Source organism: Callorhinus ursinus, unplaced genomic scaffold, assembly GCF_003265705.2.
Source record: "Callorhinus ursinus isolate GAN/ISIS: 27379988/994484 unplaced genomic scaffold, GSC_fseal_2.0 scaffold24, whole genome shotgun sequence".
NCBI lineage: Eukaryota > Metazoa > Chordata > Mammalia > Carnivora > Otariidae > Callorhinus > Callorhinus ursinus.
The window spans coordinates 30,331,773-30,347,537 of record NW_027397086.1 but is presented as its reverse complement, the minus strand read 5'-3'; the positions used below and the strand labels follow the sequence as shown (position 1 = coordinate 30,347,537).

General features: G+C 47.6%; 1 protein-coding gene across 1 annotated transcript in view; it reads left to right on the top strand.

Annotated features, from left to right (window-relative positions):
• The window catches only part of LOC112836730 (stimulated by retinoic acid gene 6 protein-like), a 61,093-nt gene that overhangs the window by 25,874 nt on the left and 19,454 nt on the right, over positions 1 to 15,765 (top strand). Inside the window, exons 4-10 of the mRNA XM_025888643.2 lie at positions 195 to 295; positions 2,957 to 3,087; positions 8,198 to 8,318; positions 9,886 to 9,931; positions 12,808 to 12,936; positions 13,255 to 13,325; positions 14,685 to 14,796. Of these exons, the coding sequence (XP_025744428.1) occupies positions 195 to 295; positions 2,957 to 3,087; positions 8,198 to 8,318; positions 9,886 to 9,931; positions 12,808 to 12,936; positions 13,255 to 13,325; positions 14,685 to 14,796 (711 nt within the window). The remainder of the gene's footprint in view (positions 1 to 194; positions 296 to 2,956; positions 3,088 to 8,197; positions 8,319 to 9,885; positions 9,932 to 12,807; positions 12,937 to 13,254; positions 13,326 to 14,684; positions 14,797 to 15,765) is intronic.

Below are 15,765 nucleotides of genomic sequence, written 5' to 3'. Positions count from 1 at the left end.
ACAGAGAGGAAAGCTCGGTACAAAACTGAGCTTTCTGGAATCTCAAGGGTGCATGCCCCATCTCCCGGACTCGGGGGTGGGGTCACAGACACTCTGCGCCCTCTGCTCACCCTCACCTTCTCTTCCAGGGAAGGCTCCAGGGCCACACTGGGGATGAATGTTCCCACTGACACTCTCATCTTCTCTTCCCGTAGCTTTTCATCATTTTGGTCTTGTCCGTTCTCCAAAGGCGAGAGCGCCGTAAACAGAGAGATGATACTTCTCACCTCCTGGGGAACCACTTTGAAATCATCATGTGAGTGGAGCTAGGGCCGATCGCTACGGCTTGGGGAAGCCTGTGTTTGGGGCCAATACCTGTTGTAAGGCCAGGACAACTCCCCATTAGCTCTCCAGCCTTGCCTCCTCACCAACCCCCTTCCCCCCCCTGCCCCACCCCAGCCCAGCTCCGGGAGTTCAGAACTGGCCTCCAAGCCAGGGCGGCCTCAGCACCCAGGGCTGCCCAGGTGTGATGAAAAGGCCTCAAGGAGACCCCGCTCACTATGGGAAAAGCCTTCCCGCACCCAGCACTATGGCAGCCTCGGGAAGCAGGAGGAAGAGGGTTCTCAGTCGGCCACAGGCAGCAGCAAGCAGCTATGCCGGGAGGCGCCATGAGTCACGCACCAGGAGAGCCTTTGCTGGCTCTGCCATCCTGAGTCTCTGCACCCCTTAGCACGTTTTTCCTTAAGCTCTAATCGTTTGTATCTCTGCCGCATCACCCTTTGATAATTCATAATAATGATAATGAGGCAGATAACAGTTACTGCACAGTGACCGTGACCCAGGCACTGAACCATTTGCTTTGCCTAACATTACTTGGACTAACCCTCTTGCTGGCCTAGCATGCTGGAGGTTCTTATCCTCATGTAATGGATGAGTAAACTCAGGCTCAGAGAGGTTAAGTGACTTGCCCAAGTCCACACAGCTAACAAGTGACAAGAGCTTTCACCGAGGTCTGGTTGATATTTGCTCTGATTCCCCCTGACATCATAGTCTAAGCAGTCTCAAGTATGTAAACATGCTAAGGTCTCCACCCTGGATTCTGGAGAAGGGAGAGGAAGCCAGGGTGTCGAGACCAAGGCTAGCGGTGACCTAGGGATTCAGGGTGACAAAGGGAGCCCCTGTACCAGTTCTGAGGAGCAGACTCATTCTGGATAGCCCCCATTGGAGGGGTCAGCCACTCCCAAACTGCCAGGCCTGAGCTACGCTGGTTGGGGCGCAGAGGCAGACTCTGCCCTGGGCATCTGACATGCGGGGCCTCGTGCGGGACTTTTTAAGAAGTAGGAGCTCTGTATGGGTCATGTGGAACTGCTTTGAATTCGATTGGTAACAGCACACCTTGCTTGCTCCCTGGCCACTTTCCCATCAAAACCCCTGCTTTTCTGAGGAGCTCTGGCCCACCGTCTTCACGCATCAGAAGCCCCTCACATGTGCGTGGCACACCACAGTTTGTCAAGCAGTTCTTCATTTGCCGCCCATGGTGTCTCTGACATGAGCAGAGTGGGGGCTGCCATCTGTCTGAAAGATATGCAAACAGTCTCACATATCTCTGAGGTACCATGGGTGGGACTGACTGAATTCGGTTCATGTCCACAAAATGCGTGTTGGTGAATGTGCAGTGAGCACCTACTCTTTTCAAGATCCTGTGCTAGGTACTCACTCCTTGGAGTGTATCGTTTCCTAGACAAACAATAATGCAGAGAGGTGTGCTGCGACACGGACATGCCCTTAGGGCTGAGGGGACACAGACAAGGCAGCAACTGGGTGGGCCTGCAGGGAGTGGTCGGGGTGATGGTGGCTTCCTGGAAGAGGTGCTCCTTGAGCTGAGACTTGAAGGGGAAGCTGAGAAAGACTAAGGGGGCAGGAGGTGAGATCCAGATCCTGGCCCCAGGTCCCTGCCTCCATGCATTGCTCCCATTGCCCCCAGAGTTTTCACCAAAGTCGCTTCAGATGCCACTTTGATGGGAAAGTCTTCTCTTTTTTCCAGATGTGGTTTTTTACTTTGATCTAGACAGAGCCATTTTGGTTAGAAGAAACAGATATCCTGTAAAGCTTGTTTTTGTAAAAGGAAAAGAAAGGATTTTTATAAAGTTACAGAGATTTCACCGGAACTGGCAAGGCTGGCCTCATGGCCACTGGGTCTCTTGAGATGGGCATTATTGGGAGACTAATTCTATTCCTGCCTCCCTGCATCACAGGAGCCCCTCAGCACCATTTTACTAGTGTCCTCTCTGCTGTCTGACTTTATCATCTGATTTAGGATCTTTGCTTCCCTAAAACTTCCACTTGCCTCTAGCACCAACTCTGATCCCAACTTGGCAGGACTTTCCAGAACAGAATTTTAACAGCTGACTGGCTCGTGTCCTCAGGTCAGAAAGCCAAAATCCAAGACCAGGCATCTGACTGGCCCATCCAGAGTCAGGTGGTCACCCCCTGGTCCAATCAGCTGTGGCTGGGAAGGTATGCTGGCGTGGAACCAGCATGGCCAATGCTACCCAGACCCTCCCAGGGATGTTGGGGCTCTCCTAGTGGCTGGGCACAGGGCAGCCTCCCCCAAGCCTGTCGAGTACATGCTCCTTGTTACGGTCTCCTGAGTCATACTGCCTGTGTCTCTCCTAGATGAAACTCACCCATTTTTGTTTGTTGTCATGGTTATTAGTGTCCTTGCTTGTGTCCCTCCCCCCACTCCCCTCCCCCAAGCCTTGGAGCTCCTCAAGGGCAAAGATTTTGGTCTTCCTCACTTCAGTACCCTGAATCCATGCTTACCCCCAGAATTAGCCCTGAGGGCCTCAGAAAATGTCAGTTGAAGTGAATAATTCACCACCCCATAATCCCTCCTCAGGGTAGGATTGATACTTTGGAGGTGAACTGTGGGAATGAGCCACGGTCTGGCCTCATGAGCTGTTTCTCTTGTTCACAGACCTCTGGACTTGGTGGGCACCTTTAGTAACCGATGGTCCTATGGAATCGCCTTTGGGGCCACAGCCAATAAGGTCATGTTCTTGTTCTCGGAAGGCTACCAGCCCTTGCAGATCCCGCAGTGGGCCCAAGGTAAGGACTGCCTCATACCCGCTGGGAATTTTGCGATGGCAAGTCTTGCTCTCAGAGATTGCGTGGCAGGGGTTCCCTGGGATCAGGGGATAAAAAAAAATAAATGTTATATGAGTAGTCTGCTTCTTCGCTGCCTGTAACTTGCCCAAGAAAAATGCCTTGCCCGCCAGGTCAAAGCTTGTTTGTGGGGCTTTCTCTCAGGGAGATTCTGAGCTCCTATAGACATAGAACAATGGCTCAAAAAGTAGGTTCACCATCACCTACCCCAAAAATTTGAGTCCTGAGTCCTAGCCATCTCTGCCTTCTTGATATCAGCAAGCCCTGGGATTCCTCCTCACAGAGCAATACTTATTTCTTTGGCCATTGGTCTGAGGCCTCTTCGTTCCCCATGCCTCACGTTCTCCCTGAAGGATCAACTCTAATTTACGTATTCAGCCATTCCAGTACAATGACTCCAAACCTCTCTGTCCAGCCCAGTTCTCTCTCAGGGCCTCCAGGCCTGTAAGAGCAAATGCCCACCGGCATCTCATTAGTCTTTAGGGAAATGCAAATTAAAACTGACATGATACACCACCACACATCTCTTTGAGGTGTACAGTCTGATGAGTTTTGACAAATGTTTACGTCCATGAAATCATGACCACAATCAAGACAATGAATTCCATAATTTCCTTGTCGCCTTTTGTAATCTCTCCTTCCCACCTTATTCCGTCACTGCCCTCATCACTGATCTTTTTCCAGAATTTTATATAAATGGAATTATACAGAATGTACTTTTTATTTTTGGTGTGGCTTCTTTCACACAGCATAGTTATTTTGAGATTCATATACATTTAACATGTGCCAGAAATTCATTCCTTATTATTGTCAGGTGGTGTTCCATTATATGGAGAAAACAGTTTGTGTACCCATTCACCTTTTTTTTTTTTTTCTTTACAAGATTGATTTATTCATGAGAGAGAGTGAGCGTGCCCCTGGGGTGGTGGGTGGGGTAGGAGTGGGAGAAGGAGAGGGGGGAGAGGCTCAAGCTGCCTCCGCACTAAGTGTGGAACCCAACCTGGGGCTCAATTCCATGACCCTGAGACCATGACCTGAACCGAAACCGAAAGTCAGCCTTGTAACCCGCCACACCACCCAGGTGCCCGCCCATTCACCTCTTGATGGACATTTGATTTATTTGCATCTTTAGCTATTACAAATCAGGCTGCTATGAACATTTGTGTACAGGTCTTTGTGTGTACCTCTGCTTCCATTTTTCCTAGGTAAATACCTGTGAGTGGAATGGCTGGATCATACACTTCCTGTAGTAGATCATACTTTTTAAAGAAATTGTCAAACTGTTTTTCAAAGTGATTGTTCCATTTTAGATGACCACCATCAGTATGTGAGACTTCCAGTTTCTCTATATCCTTGGCAGCACATGGTCAGTCTTTTTGTTTTTTATTTATACTGTTCTTGTCAGTCTCTTTTTATTTTTCCCCTTCTTTCTCAGTTTTTATTCTATTTTATTTTATTTTATTTTTTAATTTATTATTTTCAATTAGCCAACATATCGTACATCATTAGTTTTTGATGTAGTGTTCGGTGATTCATTAGTTGTGTATAACACCCAGTGCTCCTCACCAGTCCTGCCCTCCTTAATACCCTTCACTCGGTTACCCCAACCCCCCACCCTGCTCCCTTCTGTAACCCTCAGTTTGTTTCCTGGAGTCAATCTCTTTTTAAAATAATTTTGGGGGCACCTAGGTGGCTCAGTCGGCTAAGTGCCTGACTCTTGATTTTAGCTCAGGTCATGATCCCAGGGTCCTGGAATCGAGTCCCTCATTGGGCTCCTGCTCAGCAGGGAGCCTGCTTCTCCCTCTGCCACTCCCCGTTTGTGCTCTCCCTCGCTATCTCTGTCTCTCTTTCTCTTTGACAAATATAAAAAATTAAATCTTAAAAAAAAAGAATCTTTCTCTGCCCCTCCCCACCATACCACCCTACTCTCTCTCTCAAATAAATAAATAAATCTTAAAAAAAAAGATTCTGTCTCTCCCTCCTCTGCCCCTCTCTCCCACCCCCATTCATGCATGCACTGTCTCTCTCAAAAAAATTTTTAATTTAATTGCATTAGTTTCAGGTGTACAACATAATGATTCAATATCTCTGTATGTTATACTCTGCTCACTGCAAGTGCAGCTACCATCTGTCACCATACAACACTATTATAATATCATTGACTGTATTCCCTTGGCTGCTTTTCTTCCTGTGACTTACTCATTTCATAACTGGCAACCTCTAAGTCCCCTTCACCCATTTTGCACCCCCTCTCTGGCAACCATCAGTTTGTTCTCCGTAAATATAGATCTGATTCTGCTTTTTGTTTGTTTGTTTATGAAATAACAAGTGTTGGTGAGGATGTAGAGAAAAAAGAACCTTCACGCACTGTTGGTGGGAATGTAAATTGGTACAGCTACTGTGGAAAACAGTATGGAGAGTCCTAGAAAATTAAAAATAGAATTACTATATGATCCAGTAATTCCACTACTGGGTATTTACCCAAAGAAAATGACGACACTAAGTTGAAAGGATATAAGCACCCTGTGTTTATTGCAGCATTATTTACAATAGCCAAGATATGGAAGCAACCTAAGTGCCCATCAATAAATGAACAAAGAAGATGTGGTACACACACATACACACACACACACAGAGGAATATTACTCAGCCATAAAAAGGATGAGATCTTTGCCATCTGCAACAACATGGATGGATCTAGGGGGTATAATGCTAAGTGAAGCAAGTCAGACTGAGATAAATACCATATGATTTTACTCATATGTAGATTCTAAAAAACAAATGAATAAACAAAGTCTTTTTAATTTTAGCCATTCTAAGCATGTAATGCTGTCTTATTGTGGTTTTAATTTGCATTTTCATAATGACTGATGATGTTGAGCACATTTTCATGTGCTTATTTACTATCCCTATAGCTTCTTTGGTGAAGGGTCCAAATCGCTTTCCTTATCTATAAAAATTAGGGTTTTTGTGTTCTTCATATTGAGTTTTGATAGTTCTATATCTAGTTCTGTATATAAGTCCTTTATCAGATGTCTGAATTACATTTGCTCCTAGTCTGTGGCTTTTGTTTTCATTCTACCAACAATTTCTTTTGAAAAGCTGTCTTAAAATTTTGATGAAATCTAATTTATTCATTTTCTTTTATGGATCATGCTTATGGTGTCAGAAAAGGGATCTTTACCTAATCTAAGGTCATTTAGACTTTCTCCTGTGTTTTTTCTGGAAGCTTTATAGTCATGATATTTCGCATTTAGGTCTATGATACATTTTGAGTTAATGTTTTGCATATAGTGTGAGGTACAGATTGAAGTTCATTTTTTTTTTTTTTGCCTTTGGTTATCCATTTTTTCCAATACTTTGTATTTCAAAAACCTGTCCTTTGCCCACAAAATTGCCTTTGGACCTTTGTCAGCAACAATTGGCTATATATGTATGGGTCTGTTTCTGGACTCTGCTCTGTTCCATTGATCTGCAGCCTACGAGGGCTCCAATCTCTCCACATCCTCCCCAATAGTATTTTCTATTTTTAAAACAATGGCAGCCATCTGAGCACGTGTGAAGTAGTATCTAATTGCTGTCTGGATTTGCAGGTCCCTGAAGACCAGCGCTGTGGGGCACCTGGCAGGGTCAGAACATCATTTTTTGCTTTGTGGCTCGAAATTCCTCTCTTCTGTTTTCACAACGTGATTATAGAGGTGTATCCCCCTAACACCCTCAGCCTTTCCCAGTCAGCCTCTTCCCCCCACTGGCATCTGGACCCACTGTTTCCCAGCTCCTGATGTTCCTCTCCCTCTCACTTTGGAGTCTGACGGGTCTGCAGGCCGCCTCCATGGGGGGCTGTGTCGTGGGAGGGGCCTGAGGTAGTCAGCAGACTGAGGTCACGGCCGCCGGCTCTTTCTCACCCGTGACTCACGGTCTTCAGCACCTTGCCCACTTTCAGCTGGGATTTCAGCTTCAGTGTCTTGTGTCTGCTGGCAGGTTGAGGTTCTTCTTTTCTCAGGCCTTCGGACATCCCGCTGCCTTCCTCTGCTTCCTCTTACTCAGATGTCGAAACCAAATGGTCTCAAGACCTAGATTTCTGGTAGATGTTGTCTGTGGGTTTGGTTTTGCCATCTTAGTTACTCTGCTTCTATGACAGGGAGATTGCAAAATTATGCTCTTGTGGCTTCTATCCTCACAGAAATTCTTCCTTGTATGGAGGGCCCTGTCCTGCCGGCCGCCTGCCGTTCACATGCATGTAAATACGGACCAACCGCAGCTGACCACCTCCCATCTGAGGGAGGAATGCCCTTCTTTCCCTTCTCTCCCTCTTACAAACCCCTGTTTGTATTTCCTGGCCTTGCTAAATGTCACCACCTCTAGAAAGCCTTCCCTGATCCAGACCCTAGGTGAAGTCGGTGGCTTCCCCTTCTTGTCCCCATAGCAGATCGACTGTGCCTCCGTTAACACACCACTCACCTTCCTCCCTGTCTTCTCTATTGGACTGCAAGCATCTCAAAGCAAGAAGCTTGTTCATTCTTCCTGTAGCCTTAGTGTCTGGCTCTGGAGCCAGCTCAAAGCAGATACTTTGTGAAGGTCGTCTTGCACGATTAGATTTTCCTGGAGCCTGTTAGATTCTCTAAGAGCTAGTCAGTGGCAGAATGACTATTATCATTTGCTTGTGTAGAAAGGACAGGAGGTTTTGTGCACACACATCACTACACTTTGTGTTGCCATGGTGCTCTTGCCGTGCTGTACTCTTGGTGGTTACTGTTTGTTCAGGTATGTGGTTTGCCTGCACCTCATAGTGTGAGCTGCCCAAAGGCAAGGACCAGGTCTTCTTCATCCCAATACTTAGCCAGTGCCTGGCATGGAAGAGGTCCCAGGAAGGGTCCGTTGCAAGAGTGAAAGGCATTCCCGCATTCCTCCTTGCTGAGCTGGGGCTTGTCCTCTCATCTCCTTGGGTCCTGAGGCCTGCGACTGGAAGTCGGTGTAAAGCCCCATAGCTTCCTTGGGATGCCCGGAGCCCGTGGAAAAAGATTCATGGCATCTCTGGCCCTGTCTCTCCCAGCCTTTGTGCTGCTGATCGGAGGCATGGAAGTCGGCCTGTCCCACTTCCCCTTCTTTGCCTGCCTCTCGTCGGAGTTCCGGCTGCTCAGCTCCATCCTCGGCTTCGGCTACTCTCTGATCTGGTAAGACGGACGCTGCCTGCCTGCCTTCCTGTGACTCCTTTGGCCGTGGCTGACCTCTGGACAAAGGGCTGGGGGTGACCTCTCAGCTCCCTGGGGAGGGCTTCTTTGCCCAGACCTGAGGCTCATGATGGGCAGGTGGGGTGACTGGTCCCGGGTTCCACTGTGGCCTCTCTCTGGGACCGCACTTTAGGCTGCAGAAGGTCAGGCCAGCATGCTTTCTGCTTCACAGCCCACTTGTGATTAGAATATTCCCCGAAGTCAGTGATATAGCAAACTTCATTTCTGTAAACTGCCCAGGGTCCCAGTGGGGGGATGCAGGAGTCCCATTTGGATGCTTCTCTTCTGTGCTGGCATGTTTCCCCCAGGAGCCCAGGGGAAGTCCATGCACCTCAGCTTGACGTTCAGGGCCACTGCGGTCTGGCATCTCCTATCTCTCTATCTCCCACAGTGTCCAGCACACACCCTCCGGTCACACCGGACTCCTGTGTTCCTTCATCCACCCACTTACTCGGCAAACATGCTATTATCTCCTCACTCTGAGCCAGGGAACACGCTAGATAACAAGATAACCCCTGTGGGTCATGCTTTCTGGTCTCTTTGTCTATATTTTGCTGTTTCCCCTGTGGATTATCTTCCCCAACTCGATCCGGTGGTAGATACAGGCTCATCCTTCATAGATTGTCGACCCCACAGATGGAGAACTTCTTGACCCTCCTGTTGATTTCTGTGCCCTCAGCACTGGCACAGGACTGGCCCCAGGAGTCTTTGCTGCCTGAATAATCCCACGAGCATTCTGCTTTCGCGCCTCTGTCCCCCTCACTGAGCCGGCTTCCCCCCTGCAGCACTTCTGTGATGCAGGGGGTCCTTAGGCCCGTGTGCAGGCCACTGCAGGGGCTCATAAGCAGCTGACGCCCCAGTGACTACAATTCCTAAGTCTGTAGATGGCTCGCTTTATAAAATGAAAAGAGAGTGTGTCCGGGGTTAGACGTGGAGTAATAGTACCATCTTGTTGGCCTCTGACAAACCTTTGCCCTGGGGAGGAGAGGGTGGGGGGACTCACTCAGCGGCTTGCACTCCCTGGGAGATGAATCGGGCTGGAAGGTGACCAGGACCGTGTGTCGGGAGGCTAAAGCCTTGAGACTTGTTCCTCAGGGCACCGTTTCCAGACAAGGCCAGGCTGGGCAGAAGGAGCATGGACACCAGAGTTGGGAGACCTGGGCCTCGGTCCTGGCTCCAGGTGTGACTCTGGACAGATTCCTTTCCCTCTGCAGGCTTCAGCTTGTGCCCCTGGCAGGGAGAAGGAGCTCCCTCACGGACTTGTGCTCTGCTGTGTGGATCCCGGGTTTGTGTCCTATCTGAGGGCATGTGAGATGAATTTGGTGCATGTACTTTAGCATAAGCAGGGTGTCTGATCTGGGAGGGACGTACGTACATGGAGGCCTGGGCACCAGCCCTCCGGAGGAGGAAGGAAAGGGGAGGTAGCTCCAGGCTGATGGGATCTGGGCTTCTTTTCAGGGACCATGCTAGGAGCGGCCACAGTACCCCAAACCCTGTTTTTGTCCTGCAGGTTTGCTGTCACCGTCCTTTACATCACAGAGTGTCCCCATGGGCAGGTGAGTCCCCGCTGATCTATGTGTAGAGTATTCAGTCCTGTCACCATGACCAATTTGCTGTGTGACATTGGACAACCCCTGCCACTCTCTGGGCCTCAGTTCTGTGAACAGAAGGAGAGTTGGAGCCATTCATGATTCCATTTGTACAGCACCTTATGTTCATCAGGGTGCTCATTCACAGACATATGTTCCCTTAGCTGCTGTTCACAGTAGTCCCTCAAGGTGGGGAGCCTCTCAGCAGACCTATTTCACAGGTGAGGAAATGGAGGCCAAGTGTATTAACTCTTCAGAAGTAGCAGATTCGAGAGTTGAGACCAGGTCTGGCTGACTCCAAAGCTCATTTCTTCCCATTCCTTCACGTAGCCTTACTTTCTCTGTCTATACAATGAGAGACTAGGGCTGGATGAACCCTCCAGGTTTGCCATGCATTGTCCTTCTTGGAACTGGGGGGTTGGTTCATCTCTTTGGTCTTGTACGTGAGGAAAAGGAGCAAGATGAAAGAGCATGTCACACTGCATCTAGAAGAGTTACTAGGCAGATGGGGGGAGCACCAGCAGGCCACTGGGGTTAGGAGCTGATGGGAGCCTTGCCAAAGTCTCCCCTGGGCTTCACTCACTGTGGAGACTATAGGGTGTGATGAAGAGAGTCGGGGGAGCTGGATTGGAAAATGAGTTTGGGGGCTGGGCTTTCCCTCTGCATCTCTATGCTGAGATTAAGAACATTCTAGCATACCTCTGCCCAGAAAGATGCCCTCCACTCTGCTCATAGTGCCAGAGATTCCAGCTCACAGGCATTTTCTTTGGTACCTTGGAGAGCTTCCAGTCTTCCTGAGGTTCTTTTGAAATTTGAAATATTCATGGTTAATTAAGGAAGAGGGCAGGGTCTTACCTCTATGCTCAGAATCACTAACGTTAAGAACTGCTATGTACTAGGTGTTGTTTGAGGCTCAGCCCCCCAGATTAACTATTGCATAGTTCAGGGTGCTTCAAGGCCCTTTGAAGGCTGTTAGTGCTGTCCCCAGTTCACTGACAAGAAAGTGAGGCTCAGGGACTAATGGGACTTATAAGTTAAAAACCAAGGGACTGAAATTCAGACTAAGGTAATTATAAAGATTTCATCTCATGTTCTTAAATGTGTTCATGGAAACATTATAAAAATGAGACATTGGAAGAGTCTAAAATGTCAAGTATTGGAGAAACTTGAAATAAAATTGGTTCATCTATATTTTTTAATATATTTTTTAAAGATTTTATTTATTTATTTGAGAGAGAGAGAATGAGAGAGAGAGAAAGCACATGAGAGGGGGGGAGGGTCAGAGGGAGAAGCAGACTCCCCGCCGAGCAGGGAGCCTGACGCGGGACTCGATCCAGGGACTCCAGGATCATGACCTGAGCCGAAGGCAGTCACTTAACTGACTGAGCCACCCAGGTGCCCACAATTGGTTCATCTAAACAATGCACTATTCAGCATTAAGAGTGACATATGCACATAATTTGTAAGCATGTCGGGGGGCGCCCGGGTGGCTCAGATGGTTAAGCGTCTGACTTCGGCTCAGGTCATGATCCCAGGGTCCTGGAATCGAGTCCCACATCGGGCTCCCTGCTCCTTGGGAGCCTGCTTCCCCCTCTGCCTCTGCCTCTCTCTCTCTCTCTCTCTCTCTCTCTGACTTTCATGAATAAATAAACATTTAAAAAATTTGTAAGCATGTAGGGAGCTGATTATGATGTGTACAGACCTATGTGTTTGGTATAATATCTAAAAATCTATAATATACATGTAAGGATAGATAGAGAGGAAAGACACTGGAATATTGGCAGTGGTGATGTCTGATGTCTAAGTGGTGAGTAGACATCGGAGAAGAGGATGAAGGGGAGACGAGCCCCTGCATCTCAGCTTGCTTCTGTCCTGCAGCGGAACAGCACAACATCAAAACCCGACTCCCCATGGGGGCAATTGCTCTGGAAATAAAAAAAACCATGAAATCGGGGCACCTGGGTGGTTCAGTCGGTTGAGCGTCTGACTCTTGATTTTGGCTCAGGTCGTGATCTTGGGGTCGTGGGATGGAGCCCCGCGTCTGGCTCTGCACTGGGCAGGGAGTCTGCTTGGGATTCTCTCCCTCTCCCTCTCTCTCTGCCCCTCCCCCTGCTCACACACACACTCTCTCTGTCTCTGAAATAAATAAATAAATCTTTGTTTAAATTCTTTGTTATGTTAATCACCATACATTACATCATTAGTTTTTAATAAATAAATAAATCTTAAAAAAATAAATCCCACAAAACCAACCACACCACTAAATTATGAAAGATAAGTCACAATATTATTTGTCCTAAAACAGTGATCACAGTTCTTTGTGTGTGTATGTGGTTTTTTTTTTTTCATTAAAATGAAACTAAAATCACAGGAAAACTATGAGCACCATCTCAAGAGACTTGTGCTTTTGGACACGTGTTGCTGCCAACCTCCCCTCCCCCCCTTCTTCCTTCTTTCCTTCTTTTTTTCTTCCTTCTCTCTCTACTCTCTCCCTCTTTCTCCTCTCCGGTGCTCCCCTCCCTGTTTCCTCTCCTTACCCCTCTTTCTCTCTCCCTCTCTGTTGTGTGTATTTTCCAAAAGTAGCAGTACTTAATCCCGGATCAGATGAAGCCATGAAAGCCCTTTGTATAAAATAAAATGGGGGTGCTAGGATTCACACCCAGGGCTGCTGGACTGTGGGCCACGGCCCATCCCATGGTGTGGGGCTGGGGGAGCTGAGATGGACCCCTGGCCGCCCAGCTCTGGGAGTGGGCCGGGGCAGGCTGATCCACATCCACAGCTTCACCGGTGGCCCAGCCCTGGCCCAGCAACAGCCCGCACCCCATGCTCTGCTCCGGTTGCAGTTTCTGGGGAGGTACGAGACGGTCCTGTTCTACTGGCCCTCACTGCTGTGCCTGGCCTTCCTGCTGGGCCGCTTCCTGCATATGTTTGTCAAGGCTCTGAGGGTCCACCTGGGCTGGGAGCTGCAGATGGTGAGTCCCGAGTGGGAGCCCTGTGCGAGTCCCCGCGGGGCTGGTCTGCGCAGCTGCCCTGGGAGGGAGGCACTACATATACTGCTCCCATTCCGCGTGAGGAAACATGGCCCCGGGGAGGTGGGTTGTATCGCCTAAGGTCACGTCGCTGGTCTGGAGCAGAGTGGGAACTGCAACCAGAGAGCTCGGTTGTTGAGGCTCTCTCTTAACCTCTGCTCCATCCAGAAGAGCGGCTTTCCCCAAATTCCTGGCCTCTGTGACAAGAGCCTGTCACAAGGATTTGTGAGCCCCAGCATACACCTGTCTCTTTTCTCACAGGAAGAAAAGCCTTTCCTGGAAGTTCACCAGGCACAGCATGTCAAACGGCTCCTGAGGAAGCCCCCCTTGCAGTAAGCCCCGGGGTGCCTCGTTCACCCCTCCGTGTTTGCACCCATGTGGACGAGCCCTGAGACGACTGGAAAGGCTCAGAGTAGTCAGGACTCTTGTTGGCTAATGACAGAAACTCAACTCAAACTAGAATAAAGAGAATAAGGAAATGTGTTGGCCTTCCTTAACTAGAAAGTTCAGAGGTGGTCAGCTCAGAAGCAGATGGATCTGGGGGCTTCACTGATATCAGAATCAGGGCGAGTTCCCTCATTTTCTCTTAGCTCTGCTTTGATGTGTGTTAGCCTTGTAGTGAGGTGGGCTTCCTCCCTGTGGTGGCCCCCGGAATCTCTAAGCTTATACCCTCCTGGTTTAAGCTCATAGGAAAAAGAAATTTTCTTTTCTAATAATTCAAACCAAACTCCCATTGTGATTCATTGGATCACATTGGACCACATGTCTTCCCAAAGCCAATTACTGTGGCGAGACGATTAGAGTAAATGGATTATTAAGCCTGTCACATATTCGCCGTTGGAACTAGGAAGTGGTTCAGCCTCACTTAACCGCTAGGACTGATGAGAGGGAGCAGGTTCCCAGAGAAAGACTGTTGTGCTGTTACCAATACAAGAGGGCATAGCTCATGGCCAAACAAAAGCACTGGTCTTCAGTGACCTATTCCTGCCACTGCCACGGTGTACGAAGGGAATATGCCCCAGAGAAGGGACGTGGCTAGTCCAAGGTCATACAGAGGCAAAACTCATTCTTTGGTTAGAACTACATTTGCTTACGTGTAGCTGAAAAGGCAAAATGACAGTGGGACACACCAAGAGGGAGATTTCTTCCTTTCTCATGTAGAAGAATTCTGGAGGCAGGCAGTTCATACTGACCCTGGACTGCCCACCATGGAAATTTGCTGATCATCTTTCTGCTGCCATTCTTAGTGATTGTCATCATGAAGGCTGTCCATGTCCAAGATAGATGCTGAGTGGGCTCCAAGTTGGACCAGCCACCGTGTCGTCATTTTAGACAGCGGGCAGGAGAAAAGAAGGAAGGGCAGTGGGCCTCCCAGCTGTGTCAATTCTACCTCAGCTCCTTCCCCCAAAGTGCCATACCACACTGTGGTTACATCTGATTGGCCTGTGCTTAGTCTTTCACTCTTAGCTGTAAGAAAGGAGTGATAGCCCTTTAGTTTGCTGAATTGCTGTATTGAGTAAAACTGAGTCTCTGTTCTTAAGAATGAGGGGAAAATGAAAACGAATCTACTAGTATTCTTTCTCTTCACTGCATTCTAAGATGAAGCAGAGGCAATGAGTTTATTTTCAGAAGAATCAGACATTTGTTTACCAACCACAGCCTCTCTTTTCTTCTTGTTTATTCATTCACAGGGAGATTAAAAAGTCCTGGTTCCAAACCAGAATCTATGAGTGGGATCCCTGCTTTCAGTTCCCAAGCAGAATGATTGGAACCACTGTGTTGGCTTTCATATGCCTGTACCTTGTAAGTAGATTGGAACAAATCCTTTTCTATTTCATAAATGGGGTGGGGTTAAGACAGGGCTTATTCTTTAAAAGCTAGGTCAAAACTGAATCTCTGTAAATCAAAGAAGTACAATTTTTTGACCCCTATCATTTTTACTCCAAGGACACTATCACCCATATGGCGAGTATTACTAGTAAATAAAATTGGATTATTTATGGAGACTTCCAGTTAAATCAATTCTATGTAAATAGCTTGCAAGAAGCTACTCCATCCTAACAACAAGTAAAAATCCGGACAAACTGAAAAATCAACAGTTCTTCTTAGATGCATAAGAAAAGAGAAGTCATGGTGCAAACTATTGCCCCTAAAATTGGAGACAGACAGGTGGATAGGAGAACCACAATGGAATGGAACAAATAAAATCTAGCAATATATGAAAGGAATTATACACCACAACCAAGTGGAATTTATCTCAGATATGCAAGCCTGGTACAATATTAAAAAATTAATGTAATCAATCACATCAGTAACTGAAAGAAGAAAAATCACATGATCATATCAGTAGATGCAGGAAAAACATTTAACAAAATCCAACACGAGTTCATGAGAAAATTTTTCAGCAACCTAGGCATAGAGGGGAACTTTCTCAATCTGATAAAGAATATCAACAAAAAAATCTACAGCTAACATCATCCTTTATGGTGAGAAATTAGAAGCTTTCCCACTAAGATCAGGAAGAAGGCAAGACTGTTCCCTCTCACCGCTCAACATTTACTTAGGAAATTCTAGCTAAGTAATAAGAAAAGGAAATAAAAGGTATACTGATTGAGAAGGAAGAAGTAAAAATGTCTTCGTTCACAGATGACAGGATTGTGTATGTAAAAAATCCAAAAGAATCAATGAAAAAACTCCTGAAGGGGTGCCTGGTTGGCTCAGTCAGTAGACTCTTGATATCAGGGTTGTAAGTTCGAGCCCCATGTTGGGTGC